Source organism: Girardinichthys multiradiatus, chromosome 18 (genome assembly GCF_021462225.1).
Source record: "Girardinichthys multiradiatus isolate DD_20200921_A chromosome 18, DD_fGirMul_XY1, whole genome shotgun sequence".
Classification (NCBI taxonomy): domain Eukaryota; kingdom Metazoa; phylum Chordata; class Actinopteri; order Cyprinodontiformes; family Goodeidae; genus Girardinichthys; species Girardinichthys multiradiatus.
Genome location: NC_061810.1, coordinates 14,364,538 through 14,379,547, shown reverse-complemented (window position 1 = coordinate 14,379,547; position 15,010 = coordinate 14,364,538). Strand labels below are relative to the sequence as shown.

At 41.9% G+C, this 15,010-nt stretch overlaps 1 protein-coding gene across 6 annotated transcripts in view; it reads left to right on the top strand.

Annotated features, from left to right (window-relative positions):
* Positions 1-15,010, top strand: part of LOC124884169 (von Willebrand factor A domain-containing protein 5A-like) — a 31,871-nt gene that overhangs the window by 15,120 nt on the left and 1,741 nt on the right. For 4 of the 6 annotated variants that reach the window (XM_047391892.1, XM_047391893.1, XM_047391894.1 and 1 more), the window contains 17 exons: positions 28-75; positions 265-467; positions 551-773; positions 860-1,026; positions 1,116-1,230; positions 1,332-1,507; positions 1,972-2,060; positions 2,242-2,386; positions 2,695-2,774; positions 2,856-2,970; positions 3,057-3,215; positions 3,307-3,410; positions 6,293-6,537; positions 7,684-7,713; positions 8,211-8,252; positions 9,067-9,129; positions 12,665-12,828. In XM_047391892.1, coding sequence (XP_047247848.1) covers positions 28-75; positions 265-467; positions 551-773; positions 860-1,026; positions 1,116-1,230; positions 1,332-1,507; positions 1,972-2,060; positions 2,242-2,386; positions 2,695-2,774; positions 2,856-2,970; positions 3,057-3,215; positions 3,307-3,410; positions 6,293-6,537; positions 7,684-7,713; positions 8,211-8,252; positions 9,067-9,129; positions 12,665-12,828 — 2,168 coding nt within the window. The remainder of the gene's footprint in view (positions 1-27; positions 76-264; positions 468-550; positions 774-859; positions 1,027-1,115; positions 1,231-1,331; positions 1,508-1,971; positions 2,061-2,241; positions 2,387-2,694; positions 2,775-2,855; positions 2,971-3,056; positions 3,216-3,306; positions 3,411-6,292; positions 6,538-7,683; positions 7,714-8,210; positions 8,253-9,066; positions 9,130-12,664; positions 12,829-15,010) is intronic. The other 2 variants (XM_047391897.1, XM_047391896.1) reach the window with 2 other exon arrangements.

Below are 15,010 nucleotides of genomic sequence, written 5' to 3'. Positions count from 1 at the left end.
TTAACCTTTTTCCTTGTTGTCTCACAGGTCCAATGGAGAACTGCTGTGGTCTACTCACTGACCAGAAGGAACCAGGTAGCCAGCTGATAGAAAACAAACTAAACTTGGTTTCTTCTCTGTGTTGGTTTCTCTATTGCTCTGATAAACTGAGGCACCCTGTTGAGTGTCTTAAACGTATTTCAGCACAAAGGAAACGTTAAAGTGTAATAAGATATTGAAACAGTCTTTTTATGACATATTTGTGTCTGTTTGCTGCTGCTTTAGTTCCTCTGAAGAGCATTGAAGTTCAGCTGGAGGTGAAGGACCATGTGGCTGCAGTGGTCTCCACTCTGAACTATGAGAACAAGGAGGACAAACCACTAGAGGCTGTTTTTGTCTTCCCTCTGCCTGGAGATGCTGCTGTGTGTCATTTCAGTGCTCAGATTGGAGAGACGCACATTGTAGCTGAGGTGAAGGAGAAACAGCAGGTGAGCTGGACACTAAGATGTCCTCTATGAAGAAGATGAAACAGTGAAGTTAACATTGCTGACATGTTTCATGTGGACTGCAGGCTCAGGAGGAGTATGATGATGCTCTGAGCTCCGGTCAGCAGGCCTTCCTGTTGGAGGAGAGTGATCAGAGTCCAGATATCTTCTCTCTGAGGGTGGGCAGCCTGCCTCCAGGAGAGAGCGCCTCCATCAGGTTGGAGTATGTCACTGAGCTGGCTGTGGAGGCTGATGATGGACTGAGGTTCTGTCTGCCTGCTGTCCTCAACCCTCGATACCAACCTCAGGGTAGCAAAACCAGCAGATTGACAGATGCAATATCCCTTTTAACCCTAAAACAAATGACTCCCAGTTGTTTCTAATGGTGTTTCCAGGTAGTGAAGGTCCCAGTGTCCAGGTGATCTCAGTTCCAGCCTCTCTGGTGCCCTACAGTCTGTCCTTTTCTGCCCGAGTGTCCTCTCCTCGTCCAATCTCTAAAGTAGAGTCCAGCTGCTCCCTGGATCCTCTTCAGTACCTCAACACTGATCAGACTCAGGCCACGGTGGGAAGAGAGTTAATGTTACTGCTGGATGTGGTTGTTACCAACAAGATAGATAACTTTATTTCTATTATTGTGTTTTTCAACTGTAGGTTAAGTTGGCTGCTGGACACAAGTTTGACAGAGACGTTGAACTGCTGATTTATTACAAAGACGCCCACCAGCCCACTGCTGTGGTGGAGGCAGGACAGGCCTCTGCTAAACCTGGTGAGAACAGATCAGTGAAGGTGTTACATATTATTTAAATGTTGGAATATATCAGAAAGTAAATGTTTGTTTTATTTATTTCCATCGCCAACATGTTCCAGGCTCTCTGATGGGGGATCCAGTGGTGATGGTGAGCCTGTACCCTGAGTTCCCCCAGTCTGTGATGTCCTTACTCGCCTCCTGTGGAGAGTTTGTGTTCTTGATGGATCGATCAGGAAGTATGGGCTGTCCCATGAACAACAGCAAACCGCAAGAAACCCGGATTAGCAGTGCAAGGGTATTTATTCAAGTGTTAAAGGTTTATCTTTAAAAAGGTTTTTGGTTAAAAAGTTTAATATTTCAATTTGTTTTAATGCAGAAGACAACTGTTTTAGCATTTTTACTCTGATGATCAGATTAGGTTTCCATCTAAAACCCAGTCAGAGCATGGTCAGGGCAAAATCACATTTTTGCTATTTTAAAACAACTGTTGTCTCAAAAATCCATAATGTAACAAAAAAGAGCAGTGTCAAAACCAGAAATCGAGCAATTTATCTGCATGTTATTTTATTGCTTTTACCCTGATAGTTTGATAATTGGTTGCTGTGATCAGATATTCTTAGCATCTCTTGTTTTTTTTTTCTTGTGAAGGTTATTATTATAGACTGTGACCTACCACAGTCTTTGACATAAAGTTAATTGACACTCCTGATTAAAATGTGAAAAATAAACAGTTCCTGACATTCTCTGTCCTTTTTTTAGGACACTCTGCTGCTCCTGTTGAAGAGCTTACCAATGGGCTGCTACTTCAACATCTACAGTTTTGGATCCACGTTTGAACACATCTTTCCGTGAGTGACATCTAACCTCTAACCCTCAACACCCTTTCAAAAACGTTGTATTTAATTTTCTTTTAATAATAATGTCTAGATTAGATTTCATGTAAAATAAGTAATTTAGGGATAATTTTAAGAGCTTATTGCATACTTTGTGTTTCATGATTTACATTAAAATATTTCTACATTTTTACAGTACAAGTGTGGAGTACAATGAGAAGACCATGGAGGAGGCTCTGAAGAAGGTTGAAAAGATGGAGGATGACCTTGGAGGAACAGAGATTCTTCGGCCTCTTGAACACATTTACAGCCAGCCCTGCATTCCCAACCAGCCTCGACAGGTAAGTTAACACACTTGTAGTGCAACAACTCTAGCCATGAATCAGTTTTAGCACATCAATCTAATGTAAACACTGTAGTTCAGCACAATACCTCCTACTGCTCCACCCTTTCATTAAATCCAATACAAACCTGTTTTCTTCAAAGATCATATTTGTTACAGCTTTGGTTGCTCTTCATTCATGTTAACAACACTTGTGTTACTAAAACATCAGAGATGGACTCCTCTCTGACAGATTCTCCAGAAGACTTTCAGCTCCTGTTTGAATCTAAAAACTGTGTAACTTTTGTGTGATTTCTCCTCCCTCAGCTGTTTGTCTTCACTGATGGAGAGGTGGGAAACACTAAAGAAGTTACTGATCTTGTTAAGATGAATGCGGGCTCCCACAGGTGAAACCATGAACACAGATTTCCAGTCTGGGTCGTGTTCTGATATTATTGTGAGTTTGAAATCCAGCTCTTGTATCGTAGGTGTTTCTCCTTTGGGATTGGAGAAGGAGCCAGCTCTGCTCTCATCAATGGGATGGCCAAAGAGGGAGGAGGTCATGCTCAGTTCATCACTGGGACTGACAGGATGCAACCAAAAGTAAGAAAAATATCTGACTGAAAATGCACCAACACATCAGAATGTGACTATAGTAAATCATTTCACAACTATTGTTTAAACCACAGGTGATGCAGTCGCTTAGGTTTGCATTGCAGCCAGCTGTGGAGGACATTTCTGTTTCTTGGGATTTACCAAAGGGAGTGACCGCCACCATTCTGTCTCCACCCATTACAGCTATTTTTCAGGGTCAGAGGTCACTGATTTATGCTCAACTTGCTAGACAGGTATGGTCACCACCATCTCAGTTTCTGCTTATTAGAAATCTCAAAATATAAATTTTGAATGTATTTTTGTGTTGTTGTTTTATTTTCTCAGAGTTCAGAGGCAACAGATGGCAGTGTGACAGTGAAGTACAGCCTGGCAGGTCATCCCTCTCAGAACCAGCTGCACTTCAATCTCAAACCTGCAGAGGACTCTGGGTAAAATTACTCACATCATTGTTTTAAGGCAATAACTTCATTGTATTTGTTTAAGTCACATTATTGTCATTAAAACTAGGCAGTGTTTGTTATTTTTTTTTAATGCTGCCCAAAAACCTTGCCAAACATAGTTGTTTTTGTCTTTAGAAACATGAAATGATGAACATTTTGTTTCGATTTCCCTGCATTATCAGTGCTTTAGGTTTATTTGTAGAGAGGCTGGATGTGCTGATTTCTTGTGTAATAATCTAGATTTGGGGACATGGAATGTCTCTTCTAAATGTTCCACAGCTCCCCAAGTTTTTCTCCCCAGAGCATTACCTCTTTTCAGCTTCGAGTTTTGAGAAAGAATAATTTTGACTGCTGTATGTGCTTAAGCATCTTACAGTAGTTTAAAATTCAGGGGTTGGACAATGAAACTGAAACACCTGGTTTTAGACCACAATAATTTATTAGTATGGTGTAGGTCCTCCTTTTGCGGCCAATACAGCGTCAATTCATCTTGAGAATGACATATACAAGTCCTGCACAGTGGTCAGAGGGATTTTAAGCCATTCTTCTTGCAGGATAGTGGCCAGGTCACTACGTGATACTGGTGGAGGAAAACGTTTCCTGACTCGCTCCTCCAAAACACCCCAAAGTGGCTCAATAATATTTAGATCTGGTGACTGTGCAGGCCATGGGAGATGTTCAACTTCACTTTCATGTTCATCAAACCAATCTTTCACCAGTCTTGCTGTGTGTATTGGTGCATTGTCATCCTGATACACGGCACCGCCTTCAGGATACAATGTTTGAACCATTGGATCTACATGGTCCTCAAGAATGGTTCAGTAGTCCTTGGCAGTGACGCGCCCATCTAGCACAAGTATTGGGCCAAGAGAATGCCATGATATGGCAGCCCAAACCATCACTGATCCACCCCCATGCTTCACTCTGGACATGCAACAGTCTGGGTGGTACGCTTCTTTGGGGCTTCTCCACACCGTAACTCTCCCGGATGTGGGGAAAACAATAAATGTGGACTCATCACAGAACAATACATGTTTCACATTGTCCACAGCCCAAGATTTGCGCTCCTTGCACCACTGAAACCGACGTTTGGCATTGGCATGAGTGACCAAAGGTTTGGCTATAGCAGCCCGGCCGTGTATATTGACCCTGTGGAGCTCCAGACGGACTGTTCTGGTGGAAACAGGAGAGTTGAGGTGCACATTTAATTCTGCCGTGATTTGGGCAGCCGTGGTTTTATGTTTTTTGGATACAATCCAGGTTAGCACCCGAACATCCCTTTCAGACAGCTTCCTCTTGCGTCCACAGTTAATCCTGTTGGATGTGGTTCGTCCTTCTTGGTGGTATGCTGACATTACCCTGGATACCGTGGCTCTTGATACATCACAAAGACTTGCTGTCTTGGTCACAGATGCGCCAGCAAGACGTGCACCAACAATTTGTCCTTTTTTGAGCTCTGGTATGTCACCCAGAATGTTGTGTGCATTTCAATATTTTGAGCAAAACTGTGCTCTTACCCTGCTAATTGAACCTTCACACTCTGCTCTTACTGGTGCAACGTGCAATCAATGAAGACTGGCTACCAGACTGGTCCAATTTAGCCATGAAACCTCCCACACTAAAATGACAGGTGTTTCAGTTTCATTGTCCCACCCCTGTACCTAGTCTTTTTAGGTATCGGGTGTTACTGGGAGGAATGGGGTTCCTGCTGGGAATCCAAGTGGTGATTGTTACTGTGTGGTGAATGGGGTAGAGCTATGAATGATTGTCACCTGGTATTGAATTGGATCAAGTGGCTGGTAAGGCTGCCAGACATTATGGGAACCCAGATGATCAAGGGACAGCTGGGATTGTTCTGACTGACAAGGTTAAAGAGATCATCAGCTAACAACTCTGGGAGATTTTTGCTCCTCTTGCAATGTAGGTCTTGGACATTAAATCCTAATGGACCATGTTCACAGCTTTCATTTCAGATGCAGCTCCCTTTAGCTGTTTCCTTATTTTCGTTCATGCATTTTGGGGTGGCCACCAGCAGGCCTGTTGGTGAACAAGCAGTAATGGAAGTCGTCAAGCCGAAGAAAGAAATCTTTAAGGCAGGGGTGTCCAAATCCAGTCGCCGAGATCTATTGTCCTGTAGCTTTTGGATACATTTCCTCAGTTTTGCTTGTGGCCAGGTTATTGTGTTTGCTTCATTTGCAGAGTGCAGAAACCTCATCTGTTTAAGTTGACCAGTCTGCGTGAAATCAGATTAACCACTGCCATGTCGTTGTCAAACTTGATAATTGTGTTTGAGGAGTGAGTACAAGTACAGTCTCGAGTATATAGTGCACAGAGAGCAGGGCTCGGCACACTGCCCTGTGGAAAGTCATTTTTGAGCACGGGCTCGACTGAGATTTTCTGTGGGGTTGCAGTAGGAGCATGTTGTATCTGAGTTACTATGATGGGAAATGTGAGCCCAGTAAGATCATCTATTAATGGACAGGATCTCCACGTGCAATCATACAGAGAAGGATGTTGTCATTTCCTCTCTTCTCCCTTTCTCTGCCTATATATTGACCTGGTAGTTGCCTCCGTTTACTAAAGGCCCCTGGAGGAGTAAGGAAGCTGCATGGGGAATTATAAATATAGATATGCCCTTAACTATTACATTATTTCTGATGAATAAAGCAAATATGACACATCATAATATATTGGCTTTGCTCCTATGATGGATGAATGGTTATCTTGAGACTAACCACCCCTACTATAAAGTAAAATATGGAAAGGTGAGAGAATGGCATAGAAAATACAAATAAGAGAGCGATTTTAGTTTGTGTTAAAAAAAAATAGTTTGAGCTCCATCTATAGATCTCTCTCCCTTCTGTCTGCAGATTAACTGTCCACAGGTTGGCTGCTCGCACTGTGATTCGCTCACTGGAGTCGGAGCAAAGGACAGGCGGAGAACAACAAGATGAAGAAATGAAGAAGAAGGTGGTGGAGTTGAGTGTCCAATCAGGAGTGAGTAGCTCCTTCACTGCCTTCATTGCTGTCAACAAAGACGGAGGCAAAGCAGTTCAAGGACCTCTGATGCGGAGGAACATCCCAACACCTTATTTAGGTGGTGAGCTTTTTTTTGGTGGGTTTTTTTTCTGTTAAGGCTTTAGCAGATTAACAATACGAAAATGTCCTATTATTATTTTAGCGTACGATTAGTGAACAGAAAGCAGGCTATTATTTTATGCTTTATATAAATAAATAAATAAATAAAATAACAATAAAATAAAAGATAAATAAAAATATAGCAATATGGATGTTGGAATAACAGAAATTACATGTTTCTCACAAGTTAACATAATATAGTATTTGACAAATATTCTTCAAGCCTAGCTGTACTTTTTGTGGTTCAGAGCTTGTCTAAAATATTGTATTTGACTTTCAAAAAAGTCCTGAATGGAAACAAATCAACCAGGTTTCAAGGAGACAAACTCGCCTCTGTCAAATGACAGAAGCAGAAACAACAAAAGTATCAGTTTTGTTTACAAAGATTTCTTACAGCAAAAGAACCTTCTGAGTCAGATTGACAGAGAGACAAGTTCATCACCTCAAGTTGCTAACATGACAATGACTAACAAACCTAGGACTAAAACACTGCATATATTAAATAAACATACCCTCTCTTCTCAAACACCAGACATATCATCTATGGACACCATCTAGGACGTCTATTAGTAGCAAATTCATTTCTAACAAAACTGATTAAATTAACTCAGTTCCAAGTGAAGATGTGATGTCGTTCCTCCAATCATTTCAGTATTTTCAAATACAGCTTTTATTTATTTATTTTTTCCCTACAATGTTTGCAGTCTGTATTCAATCTCTTACTCTCTACATTAAGAACAAGAGAAAAGCATAAGCCAAATTAGGAATAATTTCCAAATCACATGAATATGCTTCCAGGAGCTCACAAAACATATTTAATATATTCCCACAGACAGCTAAGAATTGTAATCTTTACTAATTTAGAAGGTTTTTACTAATTTTAACTGTTCTCTTGGTATTTATTCAAACTGCTGAACTCATGTTCATAAATGCAGACCTGGCCAACTCTAAAAGCAACATTAGATGTCAGACCTAAACGTGATTTGAATCCATCCTGATGGCATTCAATTAGGTATTCATTGATGTATTTGCCAAGTCAGAACAAAAGTGTCTGACTTGTTATTGGGATGAAATGTCACAGTCTTATTGCTTGTTGTTTTGTTTTTATTTTCTTCTGGTCTAGTGTCCTCGATGGATTTGTCAGGATCTAGAGGTAAGTAAAACTCTAAACTCTGCTCCATCCAGAAATAATCACTGCAGCAGAAAAACACGACAACTACATATTTAGATACCTTTTACCATCAGCAATAATTGGCTACAAACCTGAAATGACATTTGGCAGGAAAGAGTTACAGTATTTACTGCAGAGTTGAAAGCAGTAGCTTGTATTGTACTTTCTACTTGTTGTTTTTGTTACATTATGCTGGTTAACTAAAAGTTGCTACTGAAGCAGGGTTTTGTACATTAACGCTCAGATACCCATACGGTCAGTCATTTGAAGAAAACTAATGAAATTGTAGACTTTTATACATTATTTTATCTTTTTGGTAAAGAAAATAAAAACATCCTCTTCGTGCCCAGATGTTAAATAATCTGAGTTATATTTTCTTTTCTGGTAAAAAAATAATATATATATATATATATTTTTTTTTTACTTAATATTTTTTATTAACTTTTTTTATCTGCTACTTTTGACTTATCGTTTGCCAGCTTACATTGCTATGCCGGACTGTCAATTGTCTTCAAATGCAGGTAAGTAAAATGATCAAAGGCTCTGTGAAAACAAGGAGTACACCTGCATAGAAAATGGACACCTTTTTCTTTTTTTAAACTTGTTTACCTTTATTGATACATATTTATTTTTTGTGACACTGTAAAAAATATATTTAAAGATCTCTTTACCCCCATTGTGAGATCAAATAATTACTGATTTATAGCTCCATTTTTCAATTTAGTCTATAGAAATAAACTAGCATTTAGCTTGTGCCTACAAGCTTTTATTTATATATATTAACTTCTTTCTGTGAAATCCATATTGCCCATCCCTAATGTTCAGAGTTGCATATTTGAGTTTTTAAGCTTGTTTTTTTTAGTTTTTTTAAACTTTTGATAAGATCTCAGTTACCGTCTTCAAGAGACGTGATCTATTTTCCAGCAGATAACTGAGCATTGTCACTATACTCCAACAGACAGAGTTTTAGGATGTTTTAGCCATTGTAACAATGCGTGAAACAATATCTCTCCTTCTTTTAATGATTTAGTTTCATTGACCATAAGTAGAAAATGTGATTTGAGTTTAAATGATAAGCTAAATCATAAATAAACTAAAATCACTCAGTCAGTAATTGCATTGATGCTACAAAATTACTGACCAGGGAATTATGTGTTCAAACTATGACAGTATGGTAGTAACCTCTATATCTATATCTAAAAATCTCCCTTAGTTTATTCTTGACCTCCAGTTTTAGGAACCTTGTAGATTGTAGGCATCAATGCATATCAGAACAAACTACAAAGACATTTACTTGTTTACCTCTAATGCTTAGTTTCTTTTTTTTTTCTTTAGAAATGATGGATTATCTTTCCAGCGATGGACAACCTAATGTTTATCAAAGTATACATGAATCATGTAAGTATACTTCTAAAACCTCATTCATTCATCCATCCATCTATACAAGCTTTACTATGCATATCTCCAGCGTTCATTGAGTGAGAGCGGGGTACAACCTGGACACATAGACGGACAACCATGCAAGCATAAAGCTTAAACCAAAGGGCAAATTTAGAGTAACTAATTAACCTAACAGTCAATTTTCTGTACTGTGAAAGAAAGCTGGAACATCGTGGTGAACCCCAAAAAGCTGTAGTAAACAGGAACATTTCCCCTCCTGATTTAAGAGCCTATGGTTTTTGATCATTTCAGTTTATCAGGCAATTGGTTCCAGCACTGAGGAGCATAGGAAGTAAATGCTACCTCCCCTTCTGTAGTTCTGGTCCTGGGAGCGATGAGTGAAGTGGTTTCAGATAACTTAAGCGGTCTACATGGTGCATAGCTGAATAGCAACTCTAATGTATTTAGGCCCACAACAATTTAATGCTAAGTCCTCATAAAGATTTTAAATTCTATCCTTTGATAAATAGGGAGCCAGTGCAGTAATTTTAGAACTGGTGCGATATGATCTATTTGTAAACCAGAACTCAGGAAGCAGCATTTTAAAAACTCTGCATGAGTATACTTTTGACCTTCTACGGAGACCAGTAAAGACACCAATATTATTGTATTCTACTAAAAAAACAGAGAAGTTACCTTTTTTGCATTCTTTTTGATAAGAGTGTCTTTATTCTGGCAATGTTTTTTAAGGTGGTAGTAGAGTAATTTAGAAAATCCAGGTCTGAGTTCACCCCTCCTTGAACCGCCATATTATTGTTGTGGAGGTGTTTAAGTGGTCAAATCATCCTAGGGGCTATGTTGTCCAGGGCTTAAATGCCCCTGGTAGGGTCTCCCATGGCAAACAGGCTCTGGGTGACTGGTTTAACAATCTTCTCGCAGGACCCGGTCTGGTAAGCCTGCACGAGAGATGCAAGACCGTCCCCCAGTGGGTCCACCAACTGCAGAGGGAACCATGAGGGACCGGGGCTAAAAAAATCGGGTGACAGTCGAAGGCAGAGACCTCGACAACCCAATCTCTGGATGCTTAAACTGGTTCTAGGGACGTGGAATGTCAGCTTGTTTGGGGGAAAGGAGCCTGAGCTTGTGTGGGAGGTCGAGAGATATCGGCAAGAAATAGTCTGGCTCACCTCCACACACAGCGGGTGAAGAGTGGGGCTGTCCACCGATCACCACCTGATGGTGAGTTGGATCCACTGGAAGAAGAGGAAGCCGGACAGACTTGGCAGGCCTAAGTATATTGTGAGGGTCTGCTGGGAACGTCTGGTGGAGCCCTCGGCCAGGTATGAATTCAATTCCCATCTCCGGGAGAGCTTTGATCAGATTCCGATTGAGGTTGGAGTCATAGAGTGTGAGTGGACTATGTTCTCCGCCCTCTTTGTCGATGCTGCCGCCTGTAGCTGTAGTCGTAAGGTTTGCAGTGCCTGTCGTGGCTGCAATCCCTAAACCTGGTGGTGAACACCGGAAGTAAGGGATCCCGTCAAGCTGAAGGAGTACAATGGGTTCTGGTTGGCTTGTGGAACTCCTGAGGCAGCTGATGGGTACCACACCCATCATTGAGGACAAGCATGTCACGACCCGGGTTGTGGCCAAATCAAAAATGCGGGCCTGGGAAGAGTTCAGTGAGCTCATGGAGAAGGACTGCCAGTGGGCCCTGAAAGCAATTCTGGCAAACCATCCAGCCCCTCAGGAGAGGGTAGCAGTGCTTCGCCAACACTGTTTACAGTAGGGGTGGGGAGCTTGGCGGGGGACATTATCGGACAGTGAAAGGAGTACTTCGAGGATCTCCTCAATCCTGCCATCCTGCCTTCCTTGGTGGAAGCAGACACTGGGGACTCGGAGTTGGACTCGGTTATCACCCAGGCTGAAGTCACGGGGTGGTCAAAAAGCTCCGTGGTGGCAAGGTTTCGGGGGTGGATGAAATCTGCCCTTAGTACCTAAAGTCTCTGGATGTTGTGGGGCTGTAGTGGCTGGCACGCTTCTTCAATACTGCGTGGCAATCAGGGACATTGCCTCTGGACTGGCAGACCAGGGTGGTGTTCCAGCTACAAGGGGATCACATTCCTCAGCCTCCCCTGGGAGGGCCTATGCCAGGATGTTGGGGAGGAGAGTCCGGGCAATATTCGAGTCTCTGCTTCAGGAGGAGCAGTGTGGCGTTGGTCGACCTCAACCAGCACTACACTCTCTACAAGGTGCGCGAGGGTTCATGGGAGTTTACACAACCGGTCAACGTGTGTTTTGTGAACCTGGAGGAGGCATTTGATTGTGTCCCTCATCGTGCCCTGTGAGGGATGCTCTAGGAGTATGGAGTCAGGGGCCCTTTATTAGGGACCGTCCGGTCTCTGTACAAGTGGTGCAAGACTTTGGTTCGCATTGCCGGCACTAAGTTGGACCTGTTCTCGGTGCATGTTGGACTCCGGCAGGGCCGCCCTTTATCACTGGTCCTGTTCATAACTTTCATGGACTGGATTTCTAGGTGCAGTTAAGGGTCAGAGGCTGTCTTCTTTTCGCAGATGATGTGGTCCTGCTGGCCCCCCATATCTATTACCTACAGCATGCACTGGGGCGGTTTGCAGCAGAGTGTGAGAGGCCATGACTTGGCTTACCCTCTCCAGGTTAGAGTGAAGCTCAAGCAGAGGAGTAAGTATCTTGGGGTCTTGTTCACGACTGAGGGGAGAATAGAGCAGGAGATCAAGATACAGATTGGTGTGGCTGTCACAGTAATGTTTTTGATGCAAGACGTATGTTATTCAAAACATGTAACAGTGCAGTCTCCATGGGGCTAATACTAGAACAACCATAACTGCTTCAGACTGCTTCAAAATGCTCTGGGAGCTAGAGGAGATGTCACAAAGTTACCAGAGGTGGAAACAGGGTACCACTCATCTTATAGTAGGACTTGTGGAATATGTTTTGAAAAGACAAGTCAGGAGGGATATATTAGCCTGTCAAAAACAGTAAATAAGATTTAGAAGTTGTTATATCTATCTGACATCATCATTAAAAACCAATGACTGCCTCCCACCTTCCTGTACTACATATCGAATTACAATCATTACTGCATTGTCAATATGTATATTATCACAATATCAAAGGATGCTGTGTTTGGTAGGAGTTTAAATTTCAAGTTGCACAAATGCAAATTCTACATTCCATAAAAATATTTTGCCTGTTCAGTAACTTTTACAACCCACAATGCTTACTTTTGATTAATGTTTTAGTTGCTGAGACACTAAAGCTTTCTGAGAGTGGTGTGGACATTGCCATGAATGAAAAAGAAGACAGTCTGCATAATGTGGGTTAGTTGTAGCTTGTGTTGTCGCAATATTAGGCAACAGTATCATAATGACTTGTTTTCCTAATTACTTGTGAGTGGGATTAACAGTATAACTGTCAGAATGTCAGAACTCCGTTTGGTTTCATTATCAGACACCAGTCAAAGGCATCTAGACTTTTATCAACCTTTTTCTCCATATCACATGTAATATGCTTTCAGATGAGGAAGAAGACCCTCTGCCCGAATTCCTGCTATATCATAAAGACCCTCTGCTGCAGCTGGTCTCCCTGCAGAGGGCCTCTGGCTGCTGGCTGCTTGATGCAGATCTGGCTGCTGTACTGAAAAAGACCAGCGAGGAAGTAGAAAAGGAAAAGCCAGCATCGGTGGGTCACTATTAAAACTATTCATATTTATTAGAGTATAATAATAATAATAGAAAGTTGTAAAGAGCCATTTTAAAGAATTCCTATTTGAAAAACATTGGAAATCAAACTATTAGCAGTAGAAAAAAAATCATCTGTTCATCCATCCATTTTTTAATACCTGCTTCAACACCTGGAAGATGCCAGAGTACCCAGACAGAACCCAAATATGCTCGAAAAGACTCCGCATTGTATGGCCCCGGGGAAGATGTGAACCCAGTACCTTGTTGCTGTGACACAACCAAACTAACCACCATGCCAGTAATCCGACAGCTAATATGGAGTTAATCAACCAAACATCAAACAGATGAAAGATACTCTGATCGTTAATACACACAAATAGTGTCCAATCTTTATGCTCCCTGGCAAATTAAAGCCTTTTTTTTCCAGTTAGCCTCACTGATTAGTGGTTTTCTTAAGGCTACACAGCTGTTCAGTCCCAATCCCTTGAGTTCCCTGTGCATTGTGCGTGTGGAAATGCTCTTAGTTTCACTATTAGACATAGACTGGAGTTCTACTGTTGTTTTTCTTCGATTTGGTAGTTTCTGCAATCTCCTTAGATATTTTCTTTGCTCGATGCTTGCCAATGATTTGAGCCTTCTGAAACAGACTGACATCTTTTCCACGACCACAGGATGTGTCTTTCAACATGGTTGTTTAAGAAATGAGAAGCAACTCATTGGACCACTTAGGAGCCCAACACCGTGCAGGACGCTTGGCATTCACCAGAGAACTCCAGGATTGGTAAATTCACCACTGGCGCCCTGTGTTCTTCACAGATGAAAGCAAGTTCACACTGAGCACATGTGACAAACATGACAAAGTCTGGAGACACCGTGGAGAGAGATCTGCTGCCTGCAACATCCTTCAGCATGACCGGTTTGGCAGTGGGTCAGTAATGGTGTGGGGTTTCATTTCGTTGGAGGGCCGCAGGTCATGCTACCTCTGTGCTCGCCAGAGGTAGGCTGACTGCCATTAGGTACCGAGATGAGATCCTCAGACTCCTTGTGAGACCATATGCTGGTGCAGTTGGTCCTGGGTTCCTCCTAATGCAGGACAATGCTAGACCTCATGTGGCTGGAGTGTGTCAGCAGTTCCTGCAAGATGAAGAGATTGAGGCTATGGACTGGCTCGCCCGTTCCCCAGACCTGAATCTGATTGAGCACATCTGGGACATCATGTCTTGCTCCATCCACCAACGTCACAGACTATCCAGGAGTTGGTGGATGCTTTAGTCCAGGTCTGGGAGGAGATCCTTCAGGAGACCATCCGCCGTCTCATCAGGAGCATGTCCAGGTGTTGTAGGGAGGTCATACAGGCACATGGAGGCCACACACAATACTGAGCCTCATTTTGACTTGTTTTAAGGACATTACATCAAAGTTGGATCAGCCTGTAGTGTGTTTTTCCACTTTAATTTAGTGTGTGACTCCAAATCCAGGCCTTCATTGGTTAATAAATTTCATTTCCATTGATGATTTTTGTGTGATTTTGTTCTCAGCACATTCAATATACAGGTCCTTCTCAAAATATTAGCATATTGTAATAAAGTTCATTATTTTCCATAATGTCATGATGAAAATTTAACATTCATATATTTTAGATTCATTGCACACTAACTGAAATATTTCAGGTCTTTTATTGTCTTAATATGGATGATTTTGGCATACAGCTCATAAAAACCCAAAATTCCTATCTCACAAAATTAGCATATTTCATCCGACCAATAAAAGAAAAGTGTTTTTAATACAAAAAACGTCAACCTTCAAATAATCATGTACAGTTATGCACTCAATACTTGGTCGGGAATCCTTTGGCAGAAATGACTGCTTCAATGCGGCGTGGCATGGAGGCAATCAGCCTGTGGCACTGCTGAGGTCTTATGGAGGCCCAGGATGCTTCGATAGCAGCCTTTAGCTCATCCAGAGTGTTGGGTCTTGAGTCTCTCAACGTTCTCTTCACAATATCCCACAGATTCTCTATGGGGTTCAGGTCAGGAGAGTTGGCAGGCCAATTGAGCACAGTGATACCATGGTCAGTAAACCATTTACCAGTGGTTTTGGCACTGTGAGCAGGTGCCAGGTCGTGCTGAAAAATGAAATCTTCATGTCCATAAAGCTTTTCAGCAGATGGAAGCATGAAG